The sequence below is a fragment of the Pelecanus crispus genome, chromosome 2 (genome assembly GCF_030463565.1).
Source record: "Pelecanus crispus isolate bPelCri1 chromosome 2, bPelCri1.pri, whole genome shotgun sequence".
Lineage (NCBI taxonomy): Eukaryota > Metazoa > Chordata > Aves > Pelecaniformes > Pelecanidae > Pelecanus > Pelecanus crispus.
This window is the reverse complement of record NC_134644.1, coordinates 54,528,047-54,552,350: the sequence shown is the minus strand read 5'-3', so window position 1 is coordinate 54,552,350 and position 24,304 is coordinate 54,528,047. Positions and strand designations below refer to the sequence as shown.

The following is a 24,304-nucleotide window of genomic DNA, read 5'->3' as shown; positions in this document are numbered from 1 at the left end:
GGCTGTTATCTTTCCCCACTCTCCATGTACTTCCCGGAGCAGCACGTGCTTGGTGCCTCAGCTTCTGCCTGTGCTTAAAACAATTAGAAAACAGTTAATCACAGCCCTTAATGTCAGGCTGTCAACAGGTGGCTGCAGCAGGGACGTGCCACAGCCCTTGCAGTGAACACACACCTGCGACGGCCGCTTCCCCATCCTTATTGTTACTCACCCCGTCATCTGGCAAATGCCAAAGGAAAAACTGGGGCTGCGGGCTGTGACGTGAAGGGTGATGAAAGGGAGCGTGCCCCTGTGGCAGGGGAGCTGGGGACTGAGGACCCCCAGGTACCAGGGGCCATTAGCACATTGGCTTTTTTTCTTCCAACTCTCATGTTTCATGCCCATCTTGTAGGGCAGAACTGATTTATAAGTGAGGTCAGTTTCTGTAGATACGCAAATACAATTGTAACATACAAATTTGATGACCCAAGGGGTCTTGTCCTCTTCTTTTACGTTAATTAACCCCCATGTGAGTTGGGTGTGCTTCTGTTACATCCATCCATGCTCTAGTCTTGGATATGTAAGTCATCCATAAAACTTCACCATGGGCCATAACATGGCTATGGAATCTTATCTCAAGAACAGAGGGGAAAAGTTTATGGACCAAAAGGGAGGGAGGAGGGAATCATTTAATGATGCTGAAAATAACGTTTTGGGGTTGAGTGGGTTTTGCACAGGCTATTTATAATAATGTCTGTGAGTCTAGCCGAAGTGTGATTCGGTACAGCTGTATGCTGAAGAAGGAGCCAGAAAACTAAGAGAAATCAAATGGTATTTCTTCATGTTGTTAACTTTAGTCAGGCTTATGCGCTGACTAATAGAAAGCATGAGACTTTTGGAAAAACTCAGGCCCCAAGCAAAGACATAAAAGCTTGCGAAGTAAATTGAGACCAGTACTCAGTTCATGTTGCTGCTGGGTGACAAACCTGTGTCGGTGAAGACTGGCTATGAGCCACATGCCATAACGACCCGCAGGTAGGAGACAGGCAGTGCTGGCTGTCCGGGGAGCTCTGCTCTTCCAGGCTGAGGAGGGAAGCTGGCGGCCAGAAAGGAAAAGCAAAGTGGTAGTAAAGCCGGCTGTGCCGGCATGCCTGGAGACTCGCCGTGCGCCAGCTGTTTGCAGGCTAACAAGGCGTGGAGAGCTAAGGCGCAGGCGCCAGGAGTGCCAGCTTCCAGCTGGGATCTTGCTGCTTTACCTTCGCAGCTGCCCTCCGTCATCACAGCACCTGGCCCCTTCTGCAGGACACTGTCGTGAGGCCACGTGTTTGCTTAAACGCTTCGCTGACTCTCTGATCACTTAACGCTTCACTTTTCCCTCCTCTTTGCCTTTTTCCCAAAATTACTGGGTTCGGCACTGAATGGGAACCTCAGCTCTATTCCAGGGTCAGCTCAGCAGATGCAGGTCGCTGTGCTTGTTGATGCAGGGCTCGGGTCTGGAGACCTTCTCCCTTGATAGTGGCAGCCAAGTGACACATGTCCATAGTGGCTGCAAGTCCAGTGCTGTGCAAGGGTGGTCCAGAAATTGGCTGTAATCCTAGATCCTCTCTACCCCTACCCTAGAGCACCCTTCAAGCTGGTTTTGGGGGAAGCAGCTTCCCTTCCTCAGGTGAAGACCTCAGGTGCGTTCTGCTTGGATGGATCTTGGATCTGCCTTGTGCAGCAGTTTCTCTCTATCCTATCTGCCTTGCTGCAGAGCCGTAGGTTGGCAGGCAGGTGACCCTGCAGTAGTTCTGAGGAAGGCCCTGACATTCTCTATTGCAAGAGCAGACAGGATTTTGTGGGCAACGTGAACTCAAGCTAGGAAGTGAAACTCATTGCAAATAAAACGCGATGATGGCTCACGATGAACAGCAATGCACCAACCAGCAAGGGACCTATCGGCAAGTTTGCAGTACTGCAGAAGGTTTCTAAGAGGGCTTAAATTATTCCCGGGTATGTGGAATTAGAGAGAGGAACCCAATGCTACATGTTTTTAAGTAAGAAGACTTTGAGGGAAGCATTGCAATGATACCCTGAGGAGTAGAAATGTGCTGCAGCTATAGGTGTTTGCTCAGCACTGTGACTCATCTTCTGCAAACCAAAAGGAATTCCCTTAGAAGAGAATGCCATGCATCCCCCCCCCCCCCCCGGCCAAAAAAAGAGGGAGTCATGTGTTTCACTGCATGTTTTCATGTATTTTGAGTGTGTCTTGGGTGCCAGGTTTTTTTAAATAGATCATGTAAGTAATTGAGTCAGTATTTTTAATATGGTTTCAGATACAACCAGGGCCACTTTCATCAAGTAGATATAGTTACTTGCAATGCAGATTTATTACCAGTTTATTTTAAAGCTGGTAGATTAGAGCAGGTGCTCCAGTAACCAAAAGGTTTCTTCAGAAAATATGTTTTTCTACAACTTTATTCATGAGTTAGTGTTCACATACTGCCAGTGAGGATGAAAGAAATGACACTGCAGTATATAAACAGAGTACATAAGTGTTGTGTTGTGGACAGCAAGACCTTGTGCTTCAGCATTGGCTTTTGGTAACTCTCTTTGAATTTCTGCTTTATTAGAGATTTTTTTCTTCTCTCTCAGTTACTGAGTAGCTATATTCCCATCTACTCTGAAATCCTTGTCGAACACATAAACTACAAACAGCAACGTAGTTATGAGCTGCTTTCAGCATTTGTAGGATTGCTGATGTAGTGCCTAAACAAACTGCCTGATTTCTTTTCAAAGCATCAAACCCCCAAAGCAGCAGCCTTGAAAGAAGCTGCATTTCCAAGTCGACATTGCATAAAGTAGCACATATAAATGTTGCTTGGAATTGCTGGAAGAAATAGCAGTAAATAACTGGCTATCAAGAGCAATTTTCCAGGTAGTGGACTAATCCAATGGACAGAGACAGCATCCATGATAATGCTTCAAAGAAAGAAGCATCTTGCAGCTGGCTGTATGAAGACGATATTTACCTTTGCTGATTCCTTTTGACCCAGAAAAAATAACCTTGTGTCACCTGAGCAGAAAAGAGTAAAATACTGAGCAAACATTGATCTCTGTAAATTTATAACAGTAGAGGGAAGTCTTTTTCTCACCAAGAGTCAAACCAATGTTGTTGCAAATAATGTAAGAACATTGAATTCAGATTTGCTTCTGGCCCTGCACATGCAGTTATCTCGGCAGGATGTAAACGTTTTGTATGGGTTCTTCACCTCTGAACAAGAGTACAGCATCCCTGTAAATATAATGAGGTAAAGTAAAAAGATTCCTGCTCTCTGTTTTATTATTTGCTTCTGTGTAACTCAGTATACTTTGTTTTAAATAAAAGCATACTAGCTGAAGGAGGTCTTCTGGGGCTTTATTAGTGTAAATGGGAAGGAGAGTAGGTTTGTACAATAAGGTGATGATCTCTAATGAAAACAGTACTTGCATTTGGCGCCATCTACGTCTTTCTTCTGCAGCTATTGAGTTTCAGATAATCCACAATTAACGTTCTAGAAATAAGTCAGTCAATTGGTAGAAGCATCAGCAGCCTTGATTGATAAATTCTACCTTTTGATGATTAAGTGATTGAAAAGTCTCTGGCTTGAAAAGGAAAAAGACAAAAGTAATTTGCATAACAAAAACCACATTGTTGTACAGCTTGCGGAAAGGAATGGCAAAATGTTAGATTTTTACTACGTACACACGGACTTGAAGCAATCTTTGCAGCAGCCCAGCTGGCTGTTAGCATCCTGGATGCCTCCACATGCATATTAGACTACCTCCTTCTCACCCGTCCTGTGTTTTTTCCGAAATGCCCTGCAACAGAGGCACGTCATCCAAAACTAAGAGGCGAGCCCTGAATTCAGAGACAGGTCTTGATTGTGGCTGCATTGCTGCTGTCTACGTTATTGGACTTTGTTCTCCAAGATGCGTCAGCCCAGGCTCCTTCTGAAGTTCAGGGTTGGACACAACACTGCGGTTTTTAAATGGAGGTGCCTTCTTTGCTCAGTGCCCGTCCCATCCTTATTTTGCTTCCTGGCTGAATTGCAAGGAAAATTATGTTAAAAAATACCTTGTATTGGCTTTGTACTTTCCCTAAGTACCTTCCAGTTCAGCTGAATGCTTGTGTGCAGCCTAGTGTGTTCACCAAACGGTAACAGAAAATCACGTGCCCCCTGCTGCTGTAGTGGTTGGGCTTTAATGGAATACCTTTTTCTTTCTCCTGATTATCCCGTTGTTTTCTGAACCATCTCCACCCTCTGTGTCTTAGTAATGATAGCCTCTACAGACTGGAAATGTATGGTCTGGGGCTATTTTATAATTTACTGGATATAGCTTTTTATGATGCTTTGAAGACATCTGAAAACTAGAAGTACATTAAAGTGAAAGCACAGTCGTGTTTAGGGGTTAGGCTGTGAATACCTGTAGTGGAAAGCATTGTAACACAGTAGAAGGACCGGACTAAAGTTATGTTTTGCCAGCTGCTGTTACAGGATAGACATACATAATTAACATATAAGATGTCCGTGGACATTCAAGAATTACACAACATTGCTCTGAGGTTTTGAAAGGCTAATAAAACATGTTGTAGTACCTGGCAAATTATATCTTTTGGCAGACTTCTGCATCGCCTATTTGCACAGTCTTGAATATGAGCTTTTAAATATACTGGTTCTTTGCTGTGTCTGTCTACAGAGTCGTGAGAGTGATTTAAACAATATTTATATGCATCACTTGATTCTTCCACTACCATGCAAATGTTTTTGTATCCCTGGGTAAAGGAATTTATCCTCTGGAGTCCAAGAACAATATATTAAGTGACTCGTTAGATTGGGTAAGGAACGTGAGCGGTCAGAGTTGCAATACTAATCTACTCCATGGGTAAAAAGGCTGCCAGCATTTTGTAAGCCTGACTTGGGGCAGCATAGCATTGCAACTTCTGCCCTTGAGGGACGACATAAGGGATGATGCTAGGAGAGGTGGGTTGAACTGCCCTGGGGAAGTGAGGTTCCTCTCTCGTTTCATTGACCGTACAGTGAATGTAAACATTAGCTTTGACTGGGCACCAAAGCTGTAGAGGGCTAAAGTTTAGGCGGGCTGAATCGTAACCGTGCCGTCCTAAAGTAGATGCCCGGCTCTGTAAGTAGATGTGTTGTTGATCCCTCCTGCTCTCTGGCCAAGGCAGCTGCTGTGGACCATTGGTGGTGAGTGCCTCATGTAGAGGGGAAGGATCACCTCCTTCGACCTGCTGGCAATGCTTTGCCAGTACTTTTCAGGTTCATACCTGTCCTGTGAGCCCTGCAGCTCAGGGGGGATGCAACAAGATCTTTTCCTGAAATTCTTTGGTGTGGAAAGGATTGGGCTTTTTGCACTACATGGGGACGCATACAAGTAACTGAAGTTGAAGGAGGATGGATAATTTCTAATTACTCACTAAACTGATTAGGAAAGTATAGATGTTGTACAAGGTTCTCTTATATACCTTGATTTAGCTGAGATCTTATCTGTCTTAACAAGGCAAAATCCTACTTGAGTGACTCTCATGATCTTGTTGAAGTAAACAAAATAAAGCGTGCAGGATTTAGCCCCTAGAGGTAAACTTAGAAAAGATTCAGTAGGTGAAGAAATTTGGTCCTGATTAGCAAATGGCATTACGAGAATAATTAATTATGGATTATATCTCTACCCTACTTTCAAACAGTTATGCACATTTCCCTCATATCTCCCTCAAATTTCTTGAGCTGGGTTGACTTGGTTACTGTACCTAATACATAATATTGTAAATCCCTGGGAATGACTGTCATGGGACTCATAGAAACCTGTTGATAACTGAAAACGAAAGCTGACTAAAAAGGATAGAAACGTTTTAGAGTCTTTCTCTGTATTTGTTGTTCAGGAGATCCTTCAGTGTTAATTTAGGGTATTAAAAATTTGGTGATTAATGCAGTTTCTCTGTAATGTGAATTCAGATACACTTGTAAGCTGGAAACCAGAAAATCTTTTTGGGACAGCTAATTCAAAGCAAAGAAAGTAACACTGGTTCTCTCTTGCTTTGGTTATTATATCCTGAGCACTTCTTGTATTTGTACCTCTATAGACTCTTTTGTGAAGTGGGAAGATAAAAAGAGAGCTTCAGTTCTGCTGTTACTTGTGTTTCTGTAATGCTTGCAATGGAGTAATTAATTTTTTTTTTTCCTCTCTTTTTTTTTTTTTTACAGTATCAAGCTTTTGGCTGTGCAGGAGCTGGTCGATAGAGAAGCTCTGGAAAAGGTATTTAAAAATATATCTAATACAACTGTCATAATGTATTTAAGCTCTTAAAGCCCTCTGTGTTAGTCAGGCTTCCTAACTTTATGGAAAATCATGCAGCATAAAATAGGACATCTTCCTAGCTACGTAGTACGTGAAGTCAGAGGGGTGACATTTTGTCCAAGTTGACCGCATGCTTTTGGTGTTTTCTGATTTTTACAGCGGGCTTGGGTAAGCAGTGCCTCTAGCCTGCCCATATTAGCTTTCCCAAGATCAGTTCCTTGCTAACAGCTAGGATAAGTAGATTATTTGAACTGACAAAGATGAATGTCTGAAGCCGAAAGAGTATCTGAGGAGCCCCGTTGGAGCATCCAGCTCAGGAGAATGCCATTGCCAGGAGATGCCTTGGCAGAAACATGGTTTAATTTTGTGATGAAGGGATCAAAGCAGCTAGCTACTCAACATCAGCCCTAACAACACCAACTGAGTACGTGTCGTCTGTTAGCCTGAGCTCTCCTCCCGTCTGCCTTGTGCAGGGATAGGCCTGCCTTTAAGCCTGGCCTTCCAGGGAGCTGAGGGATGTGCCGTCCGTCGACTGTCCCAGGGATGGTGGGGTTTGCAAACAGCCTGTGCTTGGCTGTGTGGGGGGCAGAGAGGAGGAGCTGTGCGGAGCCGATGGCTTCCTGCATCCAAGCGGTGTAGTCCTGTTCAGGGGGAGCATCCCCCTGGTCCAGCGCCTAAGACCTCCTGTGGGCTTCGCCAAGGCACCGGTGCCGCAGCAGCCTGAGATCCCGCCTGTGGAGCCACGGCAAAACCAGTAGCCACAAAAGGCCAGAGGGCTTGTAAATAATAAAAACCAGTATCGCTCTTCAGCCAAGGGTATTGCAAACACAGCAGTACCCTTAGACCATTTCCTTCTGCGTCAAGAGCCAAATGCTGTATTTCTTATTCTTTTACGATTTTGCTGCCATGAAGGGACTCCCAGTGCCCATGCTGGGACCGGTGGGCTCCCTTCACTTTCTGCACCAGCTCCTTCGTCTAGAAGACCAAGGAGCCAGGCGGGAGGCAGCATGGAGGTACAAGAGACTTGGCAGGATTCAAAGAAAACAACTGGATTCAGAGCCCTGCTGGGAAAGCTTCTACCTTATGGCAGGCATTGAGCTGCTGCTGACCCAAACAGCCCCTCTGTACCTATGAGTGACCTGGCAAGGCTTGGGGAGGAAGGAGGAAACCTTCTCTTGCCTCAAACGCATCCTGTCCGTGTGAAGGAGAAGGTCCTGCAGCACCCTGTTAAAGCCAAATGGTCATGGCTACGTGTGCTGGCTACTGTAGAAATACTGGGCAAAATGAAATCCAGCAGCAGCGGGTGCTTCAGCCTTGTGCTTTGCCACTGACTGGAGATGCGTTTCACAGAGGTCCTATGTACAACCCAGTTAATTCAAGAGGGGCATCTCTTCATTGGCTTTGGTGAACTCAGATTTTGACCCAAAGAGGTGGATTTTGTTAAAAGGCAGCAACAGAGGACTAAGCGGGTGATACTGTAGTTTTTTGCATGCGAAGAAAACACAGTTCTGAACCACTCATTGTGCAAAACAGGTTAATATTCACAAATTGTTGTTGTTGTTTGCAGCAGTCGGCTTCTCTGGCACCTCATACGCTGTATACTTCTCACCTTTCTGTCAGACCCGCACCTCCCTTTGGCCCAACGCCTCCTAAAATACGGCTTGGCAAGGGCGAGTGACCCCAGCCTGGTGGGAATGGCTGGCTGAGGCATTGTCTGGAGCTCTGCAGGAAGCTCTTCAGAAAGGCTCAGCCCCAGAAAAATGATCTTTCTAAATTGAGCTCTCTGAATATTTGATATCTGCTTTCATACAATGCCAAGCTTAAAGAATTTAAAAAGCCAGTTTAGCCCTCTGGAAAATAACAGGGTGGAATTATGTAAGTTCAAAGAAATTTGCTGTCTCTATTTTTTAAATACAGGAGGGGAAAAAAGGTAAACTAGAACAAAATCCCTTGTCCTGCCTGCTTGCAGAGTCAGGTTTTGTATTTGCTGAGTTTTGTATTCATAAATCATTATTTATCTGCATATATTATAGTGCAGGAATACAGAATACTATTAAATGATAATATTTTAATATTCATTGCAAGATCAATTTTTCTGGTTTTTGAAAGGAAGTTTTCTTTAAGATAGCTATGGACATGATAGCCTAAAAGTGTTTTTTGTATAGACACTTTCTAGTCTGTCATAGATGGTTTTGAATTTGTGTAACCACATTATTTCTAAAATTCAATGCTCAGCTTTGAAAATGTTGTTACATATTTTTGATACGTGCATGGAAACCCAGAGTGAGTAGGAGCACGCTGGTGAACAGCTGTGCCCCCTGAAAAGACTTACGGGCACACATTAGCGTTCGTGCTGCAGACTAGCTCCATTAAATCAAATCACGTTGAAGTTAAGCACATGTGTAGCGAGTCCCTTGAGAACCAGGGCCCTGAGACAGTGTCACAAAACTATCTGGTACTGCAAAACACAGTGTTACCGTCACCTTTTTGAAACGGGATGATGGTCTGGGAGGCGAGGCGCGTGAAGCAGCAGGCTGTCGGAGCAGGCTGGGAGAAACGACTTGAACTGTTGGGGTCTTGAGAAGGTGGCAACCCCCTGCGGGTATGTCGCAGAAAGCTTTGCCCTCGTGTAGTGGAGCGCTGCTGTGCTTCAAAAGCTGCACCTCAGTTATTTACTGATTGCTTACAGCAAAAGGGTTTAATGCCATTCTGACTATCCTAGATACTTTATTATCTTTAAATGTTTTTCCCACCTTGGCCATTGAAAATAAATCGGTCATACCGCGAGAAGCTTTGTGTCATGCAAATACTCTACTCGTTTAATTTCCTAAACCCTAATGTTTTGGCAAATTTGGCCAAAATGACCAAGCCAAAGAGCTACCACACTTGGCTGCATTTATGCCTGGGGTTGCCAAGACAGAAGGGATGATTTGCTGGGTTTAATCACAGCTCGCCCTGGCTCGGGACAAGCTTGCCTGACCCGTGGATGCCGCTCATCAGCGGGTTGGTTTCTCTGGGGCGCCATGGGTGCCTGTAAGCACTGCAGAAGCAGGATGCTGCTTGTGAGCTGGACCCCAGCACCGTGCTTGCTGTCATTAATAGGAACGGGAAAATAATAATTTATCTTGGTGAAACAGGACCAGGTCACATAAGAAGAACAAGAGTCTTTACCTGGAGAAAATTCTGGGTCAGAGATGGGCTTGTTTGTGTCTAGGCCTGTTCCAGCACTTACTCCACACGAGCGGTCTCACCGGCAGCTTAAAACTGAGCGCATGCTTATCTGCATTTTGTCTTACCTTGAACTTTCAAATTGATCTGTTTGCTTCCCCCTGCCTCCTCGCTGAGCTTGCCTCGGCTGCCGTGGGATTGCATTGCTGGCGTGCCTTTGCTTCAGAAGTGCTGCTGCCGTTTGCTGGGGGCAGTAACAAAAACAGACGGCGAGACGCCGAGGGAGGGCTTGCGGTCGTGACAGCCTCGTCCCCACAAGGGTTCAAGGCCACTCAGGCTTTAGAAAGAAGTATCTCGGGCACGCAGGTTTGGCGCTGCGTCCTGTATGAAGCACTTCTTCCTCTTCCAGAAGCACCGCTCTGGGAGAGACTCTCGGGGACACGCTTGCACCAATGTATTTTTGAGTATTTCACTCGGTCTAGTTTTGGGAAGTCCTTACTTGCAGATGAAGAACTCTACTTGGCAAGTGTTAATTGTATTTATTTGGGGAAGGGGAAAAAATAATTCTCCTGAGGAACATGCTGTTTTTATAGTCTAAAAATAAATCTGGTTAAATAATTAGCAGATTGAACTGCCTAGCAAGGTTGGTTGCTCACACTGGTTGCAGTTTTAGCATTTAAATCCGTAGTCCTTTCCATAGGCAACAAGTATGCCAAAATGATTGTTCCCATTGGTGCTTGATGCCAGTAGGATGTGCAGGAAGAGTCATCCATATTCTAAGAAAAATAAAAATATTCTTTGCATTCTCTCAAATGTTGCCTCCTGCGCCTTTCAGTTGTTAACATGGGCGCTTGAACTCATTTCTCCTTCAGAGGTACGTTACTGAAGAAAGTTAAATAATCTGTACAACAACATTATATTTAGTAACCCCCTGCCAGCTTTTTGGGAATAATCTTTGGGAACAAGCAACAGTAACCCATTAGTTTCCTATTTGCCTATTAATAAGCAAGTGCATCTGCTCTTTCTGGGGATGAGAAAGGACTGTCCACTTGACTCCAGAGACAGAGCAGTTTGTTGGCTTCTCACCTAGGAAATGCAAATCGCATAACTGATACAGCAGTTTATGAAAGTGTGGAGTTCATCTGCAAAGTGATGCTTGTTCTGCTTGAAGTTGGAAGTGATCTATCTAGACCGGCATGAGAGATACGCTGGGTGGGCTGAAGCATGGTAGGAATTGGGGTGAGAATTGTGATTTTGTTCAGGGATGATGTTCTTGAAGTCGATAACTTGGAGCTTGAAAATCAGGATAAGTAGCATAGGTTTCACTGTCAAGGTCTGTCTGTGCCAGTGATGGCAACTTTATGCACTGTGATCTACATCCAAGAGGTCAGTGAAAAGGAAGTGAGAACAAAGTAATTATCAGTAGGCTTAAATTGTCTGTATGGGGATTTTCACCTTCACTGGAGAAGCTTTGGAGGTCACAAATCAAAAGGGATTGAAAGTCTTTCACCTGGTGTTCGGCAGTAGAGGTCCTGTAGCTGTGAAGCACAGGATACATTAGCTAGGCGTCAGGAGAGGCAGCGACGTAGCTCCTTGAAGAGAACATCTTTATCCTCTTGAATAAAATGGGAAGCTTAGCACTGTAAGCAAGCAATCCCTAGCACCTGTGCTCATTTTTTGACTTTTTTCACCTCCCTCAGCAGTATTAATGGCTGGAGTTGTCTCCCGTGATGTGGAATCTGTTTCCTGGGTTTCCTCACCCGTAGGAAAGACGAGATGTCTGTGTTTGGGAGATGTTCACTAGATGCAACCCCTTCCCATCATGCAGAATTTTCATACCGTGCCTAAGGAATCAATGCACCACAACTGGAGTGACACTGAGGAGGTGGCATTATTTTAGTAAAAGAAAGTTAACCTGCCTGTCATCAATCAGAAGTGGCTTTTGTCAGAGGGGAAATGCAATGACTAATGTTGCCCAGTTTTACAGGGTAGGACGCGGGAGATGAGGACAAAAGTGAATGCTTGTTTCTTTCTAGTGGCATCGCTCTAATAGTGCAATTTCAGCTACAGTCAAAGACGGGTTTGTGAAAAGCTGAGCTGCGCTGTGTATTCCCTGCTGTAGCCTTCTCCTTTCTACACAGAGCATGGAGAATTTTAACTAGAAATTTGCTTTTGTTTTCCTGATCCAGTGTACTGTTTCCTCCAGATATTATCTGAACATAAAAAGTATGACGTCAATTGAGGTTCCAGAATTTCCAGTGTGAAATGCATCTGCTGGAGGTTTTTATTTATCTTTTGTCTGCTTTTGAGTAGATTGAGCCAGATCAGTGTTTAATCATGATTAAGCCCATTGTAATCTCTGTTCTTTATAAAATCCCTCTCAGAGCAGAGCAGGTTGTTTACTTGTGAAAGGTTCTCCCTAGGAGCTTGTTGGTGTTTGAAAGAGAGGTGCTGTTTTCCCTTTGCAGGGGCAAGCATAGGCACATCGCTTCTTGCTTGCATGGATGTAAATATGTTTGTGTGTGCATCTGCTAGGGCAGTTGAAAGGGAGCTATAACATGCCGTGACATGGAGCAGCTGGTCACCTGAGGTTGTTTATCTGGCCTGTCACCATTTCCTTGGTGTAAGCACCAAGTGGTTGGTCATGCAGTCAATACTGCCCTTGCAGGCAAACGTTATTCCCTGTGTGTAAGCTGGATTTGGCATGAGAGCTACCATCAGTGTCTCCTAAGGAAGAGCAGGGAAGGGCTGTTGACAGCCCCGCTGCGGGGTGAGGGTCTACCATTGCTGTCTGAGCTCTGCAGCTACTGGGGTTGGACCACCTGGAATGTATGTGTTGCCTGTGCAGCCAAAATACCCTGTACTGTTGCTGCTGCTCAGTTTTTTTGGAGAGTGCAATCATGCAGCAGTCCCAAAGAGGTAGGGAAGAATGGTGGTTATCCTTGATTTATGGAGACATGCTGGAGTTACAAGGGAATCACATGATTTTAGGTGACGGAGTCACCTAAGATGACCAACTCCAAACAGAGTCCGGAAGTGAACCTTGGTCTCCTGAGTCCCAGGCACTTTTATAATGCCAAGACGGTCTTTCCTCTTTGGTGTGAATTGTTTCAATGTGTACCCCAGAAATGCAGTTAGTTCAGGACTGAGTCTTCGTGTGCATATTTTTAAAAGCCATACTCCTGTACAGTGTGAGCCCTGTCTTGCAATCTTGCTTCACTTCAGAGGTATTGATTAAAAAAGATTATAGGGCAATTGGCAACGAATCGAAGTTGTTGTAAATGAGTTATATTTACTGCCTGTTCTTAGAACTGTCCTTTCCGGAAAGAGGTTGACCTCTTTCCAACTTAAGTACATTTGGATGTCCTCTAGTCAGATAAGGAAACGGCAGTCTCGCTTTCAGAGAACAGGAAAAGGAGATGTAGACTTGGCCACTGACTCACTCAGGACCTTTGATCAATGTCTTCCAGCCCTGTTGCTGCCTCATTTTTCTGTTCCCCATTCCCAGAGAAGAGAGGTGGAATCAAGCCTCTCGCCATGCCATTTGCCTGATTGAGCCTTGGGACAGACTTCTGCATAATTCATCAGCTGAAGTAGGTCCTCCTGCCCTGTACCTTCAAAGCCATCACGGAGTCAGTGATTGACCACTCACAGTAAAAGGAGATTATTCCAAATCGTCCAACTGAGTTTATTTTAATTCTTTTTCTCACCTTATTTCCTATTACTTACCATTTGCTCTCCCACACCCTTCCTGTATTTCCCCCTATCTCTTTCCCTTGTCTTGCTTGTTTATCTGAGCGCAGGTGATACTCAGGGGTTCAAAGTCTTTTTTTCAGACTTCACCCCCTGGGGTCAAGAAACCTCAGCGTGAAGGAAAGGATAGCTGTTATTATGTAGGAACCATTTTTGGCTGAGTGGAGCTGGAAACAATATTGACACCATTTCTTACAATATGGGAGGCTTCTTTGGGATTATGCCATCCACTAAATTGACTTAGGAATCCTGCAGCTGTACAGTATTTGCCTCTGGCCTTTCACTTCTTTTCCTCCTTTCTGTCCTCTAGGAGGGATCTAGATGGCTAGACGTTTAAGGAGATGTATCAGTGGACCTTATGGCTCTGGCCAGCTCCGTGATGATTTCAGTAGCTCTCTGCAGGGAACCTGTGACTATTTCGTCTTTCCAGGCCCCTCTACTGCAAACTGTTGTCAAGTGCTCAGCAGCATTGGAAGCACAGGCTCTCATCTGCTAGTATGTCTGGCATCTTTGATCTTGGTTGGATTTTTTTTTCCTTTAGTTGCATTGCCCATCTCTTTTCTGATAATCAGTGGACTTCAGTAAACAAAACGTTAGAAGCCATGGAGAACACAGGTTGCTCTTAAAATACTGTCCTTTAGGAGGTGCCCTCTTCTTCCCTAGAGCATGGCTGTGCTCCTCTGCGAAGTGGTGGCATGGAGACTGCTTGTTATACTAGCTTGGCATTCTTTTGTGAGGCATCTAGTCCTATCCCTGGACAGAAGCCAAACTTACCCATTAGTAAAATTATTCTCTACACTTCCAGAACAAGGAGAAACACAAAATATGTGTTTACAAATGCTGGCATGTGTTTAAGTTTAGTTTGTGGGTGGTAGAAGTAATAGGGATCCTTAGTCCTTTTTTATCCTGACTTTCTTCTAGAAGACGGCAGAAGGCAAAGCAAGTTCGTAGAACAGGACCAGTTCTGAATAGTCAGCAATTTTGGGGAAGGGTGAGTTTTTTTTCCTTTTTGATAGATTGACATAGCAGCAAGTGTCTTTTAATGTCAGCCCAAATAATTTTTTGGTAGTTTATGTGGATTAAGTAATGCATATGCTCTCTATGGGGAGCCAGAATCCATTGCATCTGTTACAGCAGAACTTTGGTCAGGGTTGAGAGGACAGTCCTGTAGGTTCTGTGGAGGGCGTGCTAGTGGGTGAAGACAGAAAACTCATGCAAACCTATAATTGAAGAATGTGCTATTTCAGAGAGGAATCGGTGTCAAATTAGGCTCTTTCAATTAAGGGCTAGAGGTGTGAAAAAGAATGTAGACATGCATGAGATTTTGGAAAAAAAAAAGGTGAGATGACATGTCCTAATGCTAGCAGCCTGGAAGATATCCTCCTAATAATAAGCATCCAAAAAAAAGTAATGGAATAGGATATGAGACAGATTTAAATCACTTTACAGGAGGTGGCACAGTGTTCTGTACGGTGGCATAATCAATGCCTGAAGGAAGAATAAATATTTGAGGCTGGCAATGGTTGTGAGTCATATTATATATTTTTCTCTTCCTTGTTTTCGTGTTCTTACCATGGGAAAGAATGCTTGCTTTAAGCAGAGATGTAAATCAGTTGGGGAAAACAGTAATACTAACAGTAGGAAAGAAATGGATGGATGCAAAATGCCCAGTGAATAACTGTTTTTGATGCAAGGCTCTGTAGAGGTGGTCAAACTGTGACCTTGTAGTAATAAGGCTGTGCCTTTTTCCTTGTGTCACAGCAGTTTTCTTAACGCACTGCCCTTATTCGTTCTCAAACTGCACATCAGCACAGTCCCATCCACACTTCTGTCACGTATATGACAGAAGTGCACAATTTAAAAAAAAAAAAAAAACCAAACAAAAAACCCCCACAAAAAAACCCAGCTCACTTGCTAACACCTCTGGAAATGAGTACATTCTTATCATGGGAATGTAGAGACATCTAGTTATCTTATGTGCTTAAGCAGCTTTCCTTGATGAATAACATTCAAAACTGTGATTTCCCTGTTCCCTTTCAGTTTTGTTTGTTCCTCTTTAGTATTTGCACATTTTTTCCCCCTCTTTTCCTCTGGCTGAAGGCAATGTACAGCTAAGGAGATTCAGATCCTGGCAAATCAATATAGCTCACTGGTCGGTTTGTTTGGTTTTGTTTTTTTTTTTAATTGGTGAGCAAGAAACTATTTCTTATCACTTTTGGGTCTCATGTTTCATAGGATGATTTTCTATTTGCTTTCCATATTAAGGGCTGGGTCCTGATAAACTTATTTTCACCTCACGTAGTCCTGGTGGTTACTGGGTGAGTAAGGGCGTACTCACGGTGGCATGGTTTTACACCACACCACACAAATCAATTCATGTTTCCTGAGAAAAGAATCAGCCCAGGGATTAAACAAACAAAAAAAAAAAAAAAAGAAGAAGAAAGAGGGGTTCCCAGGGAGCCACTGACTCCTGGTTGCCCGGTGCCTTATATCTAGTCTGAATGAGCAGGCAGCGTAGGTCTCTTGTATCTGCTGCACAGTCCATGGCTGTGCGGAGTGGTGGTCCTAACAGGTCAAAACGAAGCACGCGTGCTGTGGGTAAATATGCAATAGCTCACTCTGTGCAAGACTTGGATCCCTCTGTGTCGGTCACTGCTTGAAGCAGTAGCTGTATTTATGCACTTACAGTAGTATTTCTAAAATACCTGATGCCTCATTGCTCTAATAATCTCAATTATACTTTCCCTAAGCATACACCTGTGTTCCCAGAGAGGTGTATTTCTGGTGGCAGAAGCGGCAGCAAAATGGAACTTGTCGTCTTCCTTTGGAAATAACGAGTTGGGGGAAAAAAAAACTTGGAAAAGCACCTGGGTATTTACAGCAGACAACATAGTAATAGGTAAATAATACAGTCGCGGGGTGCCTATGATTTTAGCACAGCTAACCAGTTGAGCAGACTGTTTTATGACAATGTAGGGAAAGTCTTTGAAATCAAGCACTCATCTCTCGCAAAAGCAGCTTGATGAAAAAGCCTCATAGTCATGAGGGCTTCTTTTTAGTCTTTATATCACATCAGTTCCCTTAGCATGCCATTGTTGCTCTTAATGATTATACTGCCTATTTACACAGAATAAAACACTTTCTTGAAAAGGCTTCAAGAATTGCAAAGATTTGTGACCGTCCCTGACAACGTCTTGAGTCTTATTTGCTGTATTATGTTTAAAAATAAAAAAGTCCTTAAGGGTAAGAAAAGAACTAGTCAGGAAACGTCTTCTGCAAAATGAGTCTGTCCTGTGAAGTACAAGGAAAAAGCTCAGCTTGTGAATGGAAACATGAGAAATTAGGAACCCATGAAACTTCTCCTACATGGAAGTTGGCAAATACGGGTGCTGTCTTCCACAGGGAAAAGGCAGCATAAATTTCCACCAAGCATCAGTGGAGACACCTTCCCATTAAATGGCAAACTGGCTGAAAGATGTTAGATATGCCATTTTGACAATACGTAGTTGAGCATCCTGTAATTCTTCAAAAGTGGCCCCAGCACTTAAAATGTGTTAGGAGAGTTATTGCATTGCCTTTCAGTTGTTGTTGTTTCACTGCTCTGCACCAAAGGTTTCCGTGTCTTCCTTTTGAAGATCTATAAAAAACCACTGTTTATATAAATAACCACTTTTGTTTAGAATGAAGGTAGGAGAACATGCCAGTGAATGATCTACATTGTTGTCCTGGGAACACTATGATTAAAGGCGAGCAGAGAACTGGTTTTATCGGCTACAATCTGTTTTTTTTAATCATATATTCAAAGATAAAGAATGTAATTTCCTCTCCAGTATTACAAAGAATTAAGCAGTTGGGTGACTGCGGCAAGCTATAATTCATCTGGGAGGGCAGCGTAGAAACTCACTGCTAAATTTTTCCAAAATAAGAACTCCAAAAGGAAAGTAATTAACTTGGGACTGCAAACTTAGGCTCCTACCACTCCCCAACCAATCCTGTAAAGCCTGACTTAAAAAAAAAAAAATCTGATTTGATTCAAACAGGCTCGTATATGGAAACAAATCATTACACACTTTTGATAATTGGGATAATGTTAAGCTTATCAGCATAATTATTTCCCGCACATTCATGAAGAACAATGGGTGAGTAACACAGCACTGGCAGGAGAGGGGCGTGTGTCCAGCTGGATTCACATCCACGGGCCAGTTCAAAACAGGGCCAAGCTCATGAAGGGGCTCAGATACCTGACGTGGGAAATGATGCCCTCAGTTTGAAAAACTTCCCAATCCTGCCAGGCATTGTTTAGCTGCTACCTAACCCCAGGGGTGCCTAAATGATGGAGTCCTGTGATGCTTTGCTTTCACGCTCCTCAGCTAAGCAGAGCAGAATTACCCCCGTCTGAAGCAGGCAGGGCGGACTTGGACAACTTAGTTTCTCGTCTATGCATAGTTGGGCTTCAAAAATGAGCCTTCCTCATCCTATCTCCTCAGTCCCAGAGGTTTCCTTTTTTAAGTATTAAGCTTAAAAGTGGTCTTTGCAGCAGAGCTGGGAGTTCAGGTCACCACGTGGCTCCCAGGCAGCAAAGGCTGCAGTATGGTAAATGTTTGCTCTCCGGTTCATAACGTGGTGCTTGGAGCACTCATTTAGGAGCTGAGAATCGGATCCCCTGAGGAAGGAAATCCTTTCTCCGTGGGTGTCTGTCTGAATTACTGGGATGCTCTTTAAGAAGCAGAAGGAAAAAATGAGTCCTGCTCAAGTTGATGAAAAAGCTATATAGGTGCCTGCCTTCAGATGGACTGGGACTTGGGACCCCAATATGTATGCATGTTATTGCAACAAATGAACTCTGTATGTCTGTAGCATGCAAAGGCACATAGAGGTGATGACTGTGCCTATAGGTGCTGTATTATTTCTGAAGATAGACACTGGTGAGGATTTGGCGGTGCTGAAGGGCTCTGCCTTGATTTCTCTGCTCACAATGAGCTTATAGAGCTCTTTGAAGGATGTGTTAGGTAACACATGTTTGTGAATAATGTGAATAACATGGAGGATGGCAAGGATTTGTTCGGTCATCAATCTGGATGTTGTGGTTTAGCTCTAGGAACAACAGAAGAGTACATAAAGGGTGGGAAGGTATTGCCCCAGATCTCAATGACCCAGTGCAAGCAAGACACGCTAGCATGGCAGAAGGGGCAGATAAGCTTTCCAGGAGTAACTCTATGGCTGCTGCACTTCCAGTAGATTGGTTCCTTTTTTTTTTTTTCTTTTTTTTTTTTTCTCCATCCTAGAATTTTTCTCCTAAACTTTATAATTTTTTTTATTATTTCTTCAGCTCTAACGTAATTGTGGAATTATGTACAAGAGGGGGAAGAAAACTTTTTCCAACACAAATGTATAGATATGGCTGAGAGTGAAACTGATTCCCTCAGGGGGATTGTTCTGATTTGAAAACACTCATAATTATCTGTCAGGCCGCCATCCGCCTGCCAAGTTTTATTTGCCTTTATGTAATATCAATACTTGAACAGCACAAACAATAAATATTATGCAGTTTTTAATGAAGTCTTCCTAGAAGGGACTAGTTGAATGGGCATGTGAAAAATGTTATATCTTAACCTAGGGCCACCCTGACTTTCTCTCATTTTATTTGTATGGCTCCTCTGAATAGAGTTTGTGAGTGCATCACCCACACCAGTGGATGCATCTATTTCTTGTGTGTGTATTTTTTGACTGCATTTGCAAACAGGAAAGGGATACAATTGAGGGAAAGGCAAACAAGCAATGAAGGCCTGAGACAACACCGTTGTCAGTGGGAAGTGGGATCCAACGCTGAGTCTGTGTTTCAGGCTTTAGCCATAATAACGCTTCCTTCCCTGCTGTTGCATTTGGTTATAGGAGAAACCAGATGTAACTGAAAGGCCTGACGCTCCTCTGTGTCCCCTTCCTTAGTTGCTCCTGCCTGTGGGAAGTGGATGCAGCATTGTTCGGCTGCAGAAGTGCGCTGAGCATCCTGGCCCCGTTGCGTCTTGCATCCCCTCTTGACTCCTCTGTGTCTTGCATCCCCTCTTGACTCGCCTTGCACTACCACCAGGACAACAGCCCTGAAGCCTTTGACCTTCCCTTGCCCCTACCTCAATAGGGGTCCAGTAAAATACAACACCCACAAATCTCTCCACCCCCTAACTCTGCCTCTTCCTCCTCACAAACGTGATCTAACAAAACACTCTGCTTCTTCTGGAGCATCGGTGTCAAATCAGGATGCTTTACTGGAAAACCAAAGGCGCTGATTTCAAGTTCTCAGAAATACTTGTAACTTTTCTGCTCCCGGCTTTCTAGGTTAGGCTTCATTAGGGTGCACCAACTGTAGCTGTGTCCTGTACGTGGTAGAATGGATTAGGATTACAGGTATTCGGACCTGCTTTTTCAATTGGAAATAAAAGTACAGTCCAATCAGATGAATAAAGACAAGAAAGGATAATGTGCATTTAATACCAGGAATGTAATTTTTAGCTTATACAATACCCAGTGATGGAGCAGGGAAAGCATATATATAGTAAAGGATGGATTAAAAAAGAGCAGTGCCAGATGGTCTCATGAAGCCACTGTCAATTTTGTTCTATCTTCTATCAGAAATATATTAGATCATGTTTCAGGATGGGAGTTTTATTGGAGAGGGCTGGGGGGCTGCTCTTCAAGTGCAACTGCACAATTTACAAGGTATGTCATGGAGCTCTTCTGTTTACCCTGTCCTGAAGCACCAAGTCCATCACTGGGAGATGCTCTGTAGCACAGAACAGGCCTTACCTTGGTGTTTTCCAGCCCATGACCTGCAGATTCCTGCAGTCCATGAACTACTACTAAGAGGTCCCTCAAAAGTAACAGGAAAGCGCGCCCACTACCAGAAGACTTAATTTTTTCATGCACAGGTAGTTTTCTGCTTCAAGATTTATCTAGGATCTACAATTTGAAAAAAGGTGGTGAATTTTTACCTAATAATATAGTTTAACATCTTTTTTTGCTGCTGAGGGTCTCCTTTTCAACTATTGCCAGCTCCCACACTCAAACTCCAAGTCTCTTTCACCATGACGATGTAAAATCTTTACTAATATGACACCTCAGCATAGCTGAAATGATAAGGAACTGATAGAAGTACTCTGTTACTCATTAAACCTGCTCCCTCTAGTGCCTGTTAAAAATAAAGGAACTGTGTATATGTGACATTTAGAAATGGAATATTTATTCCCTGTCTCTCATCTCTGCTCTTGGTTAAGAGGAACCAAAATCACCTTTGCTTTGATGAAGTAAGTTGTTGTTTATCTTTACTGCAGTGCCCTTTTGGCCTGAAAATTTCTGTGGTAATTAACCAAAACAGACAGTTAATTGCTTTGAGTGCCTTTCTAAAGTTCAGGCGATGATTACTGCACCGAGATGTACCGTGCTATAACAGCAGGCTCACCCTGGAAGCTCGTCCTCACTGTTCCTTCTCTCCTCGCCCTCCTTACAGCCTCTGCTCTGACTCCAGGTCTGTAATGAAAGTATCCTCCAAAGAGGAATCACTGGCTAGTAAGAACTGTGTAATTTCTTAAGCCCTAAGACGTTGATTTCCTGGGTCGTATTTAGTTTCCTCAGGGTGGTTTAGGAGTAGCGCACCCTCTTTTCAAGCAAAAGATGCTCACCTCAAGGGAGGTCACTGGCGCGGTGTGGTCCCCAGTGCCAGTTACAGGAGTAACACTTGACAGGCAAAGATGTTCAGCGTGGAGTGGTGGTGTCATCCGGAAAAGATGACCCCGCTGTGCCTGGTTTGGGACTGGCTGCACAAACAGCACCCCAAAAGAAAACAAAGATTAACCAGGGCATCCTGAACAAGAGGTGGTGAGATCTGCTCCTGGGCTACTGCAGGGTGCTTGCTCGCAGCTGTCTTAGTGTGCAGAGTTACAGCACTGGAAGAGATTTAACTTAATGTGCTAATTAGATGCTCTTGCTGGCAGCGCTTGGAGTGTCTTGGGGAGGCAGGGAGGTATGTTGTTAGGGAGTCTGTAACTCCCTTATGATCTCCAGCACATGCCAGCCATGTTCTTCTCCCTGCTCCCAAATTAGTCCAGGACCCCTTGCCGTCCCCTCTCCAGTGCCTCCTCAAATGTGCATTTACCCAGCTTCTTCCAGCTTCCCTCCGTTCTTTTCCAGTGTCAGCCATAAGCTCATTCCTGTACCCATCTCTGCTTCTGGCGGGGCTGGGAGCAACAGGCACTGGCTCCTTATTGGGGTGGACAAAGAGCAACTACGCCTTCGGATCCTCCTTTCTTGGGAAAATGACGTGTTGCTGATGAGCAAAGGCAGCGGGGCTTGTCCCAGTTCCTGGGGTGATGGACCTTGTTGGCGCCTTGCACGCCAAATGGGGGCAATGGGCAGGTACTTGGCACAAGGGGGGGTGACCTCTCAAGAGCACAGGCTGCTCTTTGCCGGGAGCGTGCCTGGAGCCTGGTGCTGCCATGTTCCTGCTCCCTGGCAGCACTGCCTGCCCCGCAAAACCCAGCACCCAGCTGCAAAAGAGACTGCAGCAGCATAGGTGTAATACAGGGCATCCTTGTAAATAAGCCTTGGTACTGTTGGTATTATAGTAGGTGTGTGAGTTTTGACTCGGTATGTGTAGGATTTACTGAAGAAGCTGATTGAATTTCAGCAAACGTGCAGCCTGAAAGGCTCTAGAGAAAACAAAACTAGAACTTTTTTTGCTTAGGAGGATTTTGAAAAAAAAAAAACAACCTCCATGTTGGTCTGATTGACTGAGATTTTAATTTTGATTTTTCTTTAACGCTTGACGGACTGCTCCTCAAAGGGATTGCTGTAGCTCTAACTTATCTTTGCAAAGGAGGAAAGGCATTTTTTTCATTCCCAATGTGGGCTAGGAGCGTGTCTGTGTATTTTTACTGTACGAGGGAAAGCACAATGTTGTTTGATGTTGGGTTTTGTGGGCAGAACAACGTGATTTGAGAAATGCCCTTCTCACTTCAGCAAAAACCCATGACCTAAGCAAGTATGCTGTCATGGCTTCAAAATCTGTGTGCCTGTAAGCCCTGGAAAATGGGCACAGATTAAAGTCAGCTGCTATAAGCCAAGTTCTCCGTTGCTGCAACCGTACCCAGAACGGGCTGATGGCTTTTTTCTAAACCATCCGGGTAATCTTATTTGTCATCCTTTTGATTGAGCGAAGTTAAATCAAGGCCTTAAAAAAAAAAAAATCAATTTGGAGGCAACAAAATATTCAAACTAGTCGACTGCAGATGTTCTTTTTAATAAAGTGATGGTTTCTGTAGGATTTATTCAGCCCTGTTGTATACTTTGTGCTGGCTGGACTTTCTAGGCAGCTGCAACCCAGAGATAAGTTAACTCTTTTGTCAGGTTACACTTGCACTCCTAATTTCAACAGTTTGGTTGTTTGTTTTTTTTTTGCGGATTTAAGTTATTTAAATGTTAGAAAACGCATTCACCGAATTCACGCTGTTTAAAGTCATCAGAGTGACATCAGGCATGAATAATTGTTGCTGCCGTGATGTATTGTGTTTGTTAGGGGAGCACCTGGCAATCAGCTGAGAGCAGAGCTCTGTTCCCAGGCCGTGCAAACACCCTGCGTGCCTCCTCGTTTAATAAATCAGCCCAGCCCTAGCGCTGCTTGAAGGTATATACCGGACAGTAATGCGGTATGTTAATCTTGAATAAGAAGCCCCAGCCAATCTCTGCATTTCAGAAAACTGTTTTCAAAGGTGTGCCAAGCATTTTCTCTTCGGGTGTGCAAGCAAAATGACTCTCAGCCTTCCGAGGCAAAAAAGGGTTGCTGGGTTGCATATATCTGAGAAGTCAACGCTTACAGCTTCAGCCTCCAGGATGCTGAACTTGCAGAGAAGGCAGTTAGTGCAAGAGCAGGGTTTGATTTTAATTTTTGAAGCGAAAGATAAACAAACATGAGACTAGCTGTCCCATCATTTTGCTCATGCACACGTAGGAAACACATCTGTGCAGTGTGTCACTGTAGCTCTTTGAACTGTGCTTGGCATGTCCCACTGCAAAGAGTCACTGCATACAGAAGGTTGTTGTTTGCCTTGAAAATCCTTCTTCGTTAAATTGCTGCTTGATTTGGAGGGACATTCTGGATACCAGATATTGTCTGAGGATACTCTTCCACTGTGAAACCCTCTGCGTTTCAATGCAGTTTCTCCCGTGTCAGATATAACAAAATGATGCACATTGAAAGTCCCTGTTCCTCTTCTGCAGCAATTACTTTTTAGTAGCCCCTTTCCCCGCAGCCAGAGCTGCTGCGTGCAGGCCCTTCTGTGCATCCAGGCGTTCGGCCACCTCCTCTCCCTGCCAGCCTCCAGCCCGAGTCTGCCTGGACCTGATTGGGCCGAGGCCAACTGGATGAGGCTCAACAAGGCCAAGTGCCGGGTCCTGCACTTGGGTCACAACGACCCCATGCAACGCTACAGGCTTGGGGAAGAGTGGCTGCAAAGCTGCCTGGCCAAAAAGGACCTGGGGGTGTTGGTAGACAGCCGGCTGAACAAGAGCCAGCAGTGTGCCCAGGTGGCCAAGAAGGCCAACAGCATCCTGGCTTGTATGAGGAATAGTGTGGCCAGCAGGAGCAGGGAGGTGATTGTCCCTCTGTACTTGGCGCTGGTGAGGCTGCACCTGGAATACTGTGTCCAGTTTTGGGCCCCTCAATACAAGAAGGACATTGAGGTGCTGGAGCGTGTCCAGAGAAGGCCAACAAAGCTGGTGAAGGGTCTGGAGCACAGGCCTTATGAGGAGCGGCTGAGGGAACTGGGGTTGTTTAGTCTGGAGAAGAGGAGGCTGAGGGGAGACCTTATCGCTCTCTACAACTACCTGAAAGGAGGTTGTAGTGAGGTGGGTGTTGGTCTCTTCTCCCATGTAGTTAGCGATAGGACGAGAGGAAGTGGGCTCAAGCTGCGCCAGGGGAGGTTTAGGTTGGAAATTAGGAAAAATTTCTTCATGGAAAGGGTGGTCAAGCATTGGAACAGGCTGCCCAGAGAGGTGGTGGAGTCACCATCCCTGGAAGTGT

The 24,304-nt window shown here is 44.4% G+C and overlaps 1 protein-coding gene across 1 annotated transcript in view; it reads left to right on the top strand.

Moving 5' to 3' along the window:
• The window catches only part of EEPD1 (endonuclease/exonuclease/phosphatase family domain containing 1), a 66,321-nt gene that overhangs the window by 28,910 nt on the left and 13,107 nt on the right, over positions 1–24,304 (top strand). Inside the window, exon 2 of the mRNA XM_075706052.1 lies at positions 6,222–6,273. Coding sequence (XP_075562167.1) covers positions 6,222–6,273 — 52 coding nt within the window. The remainder of the gene's footprint in view (positions 1–6,221; positions 6,274–24,304) is intronic.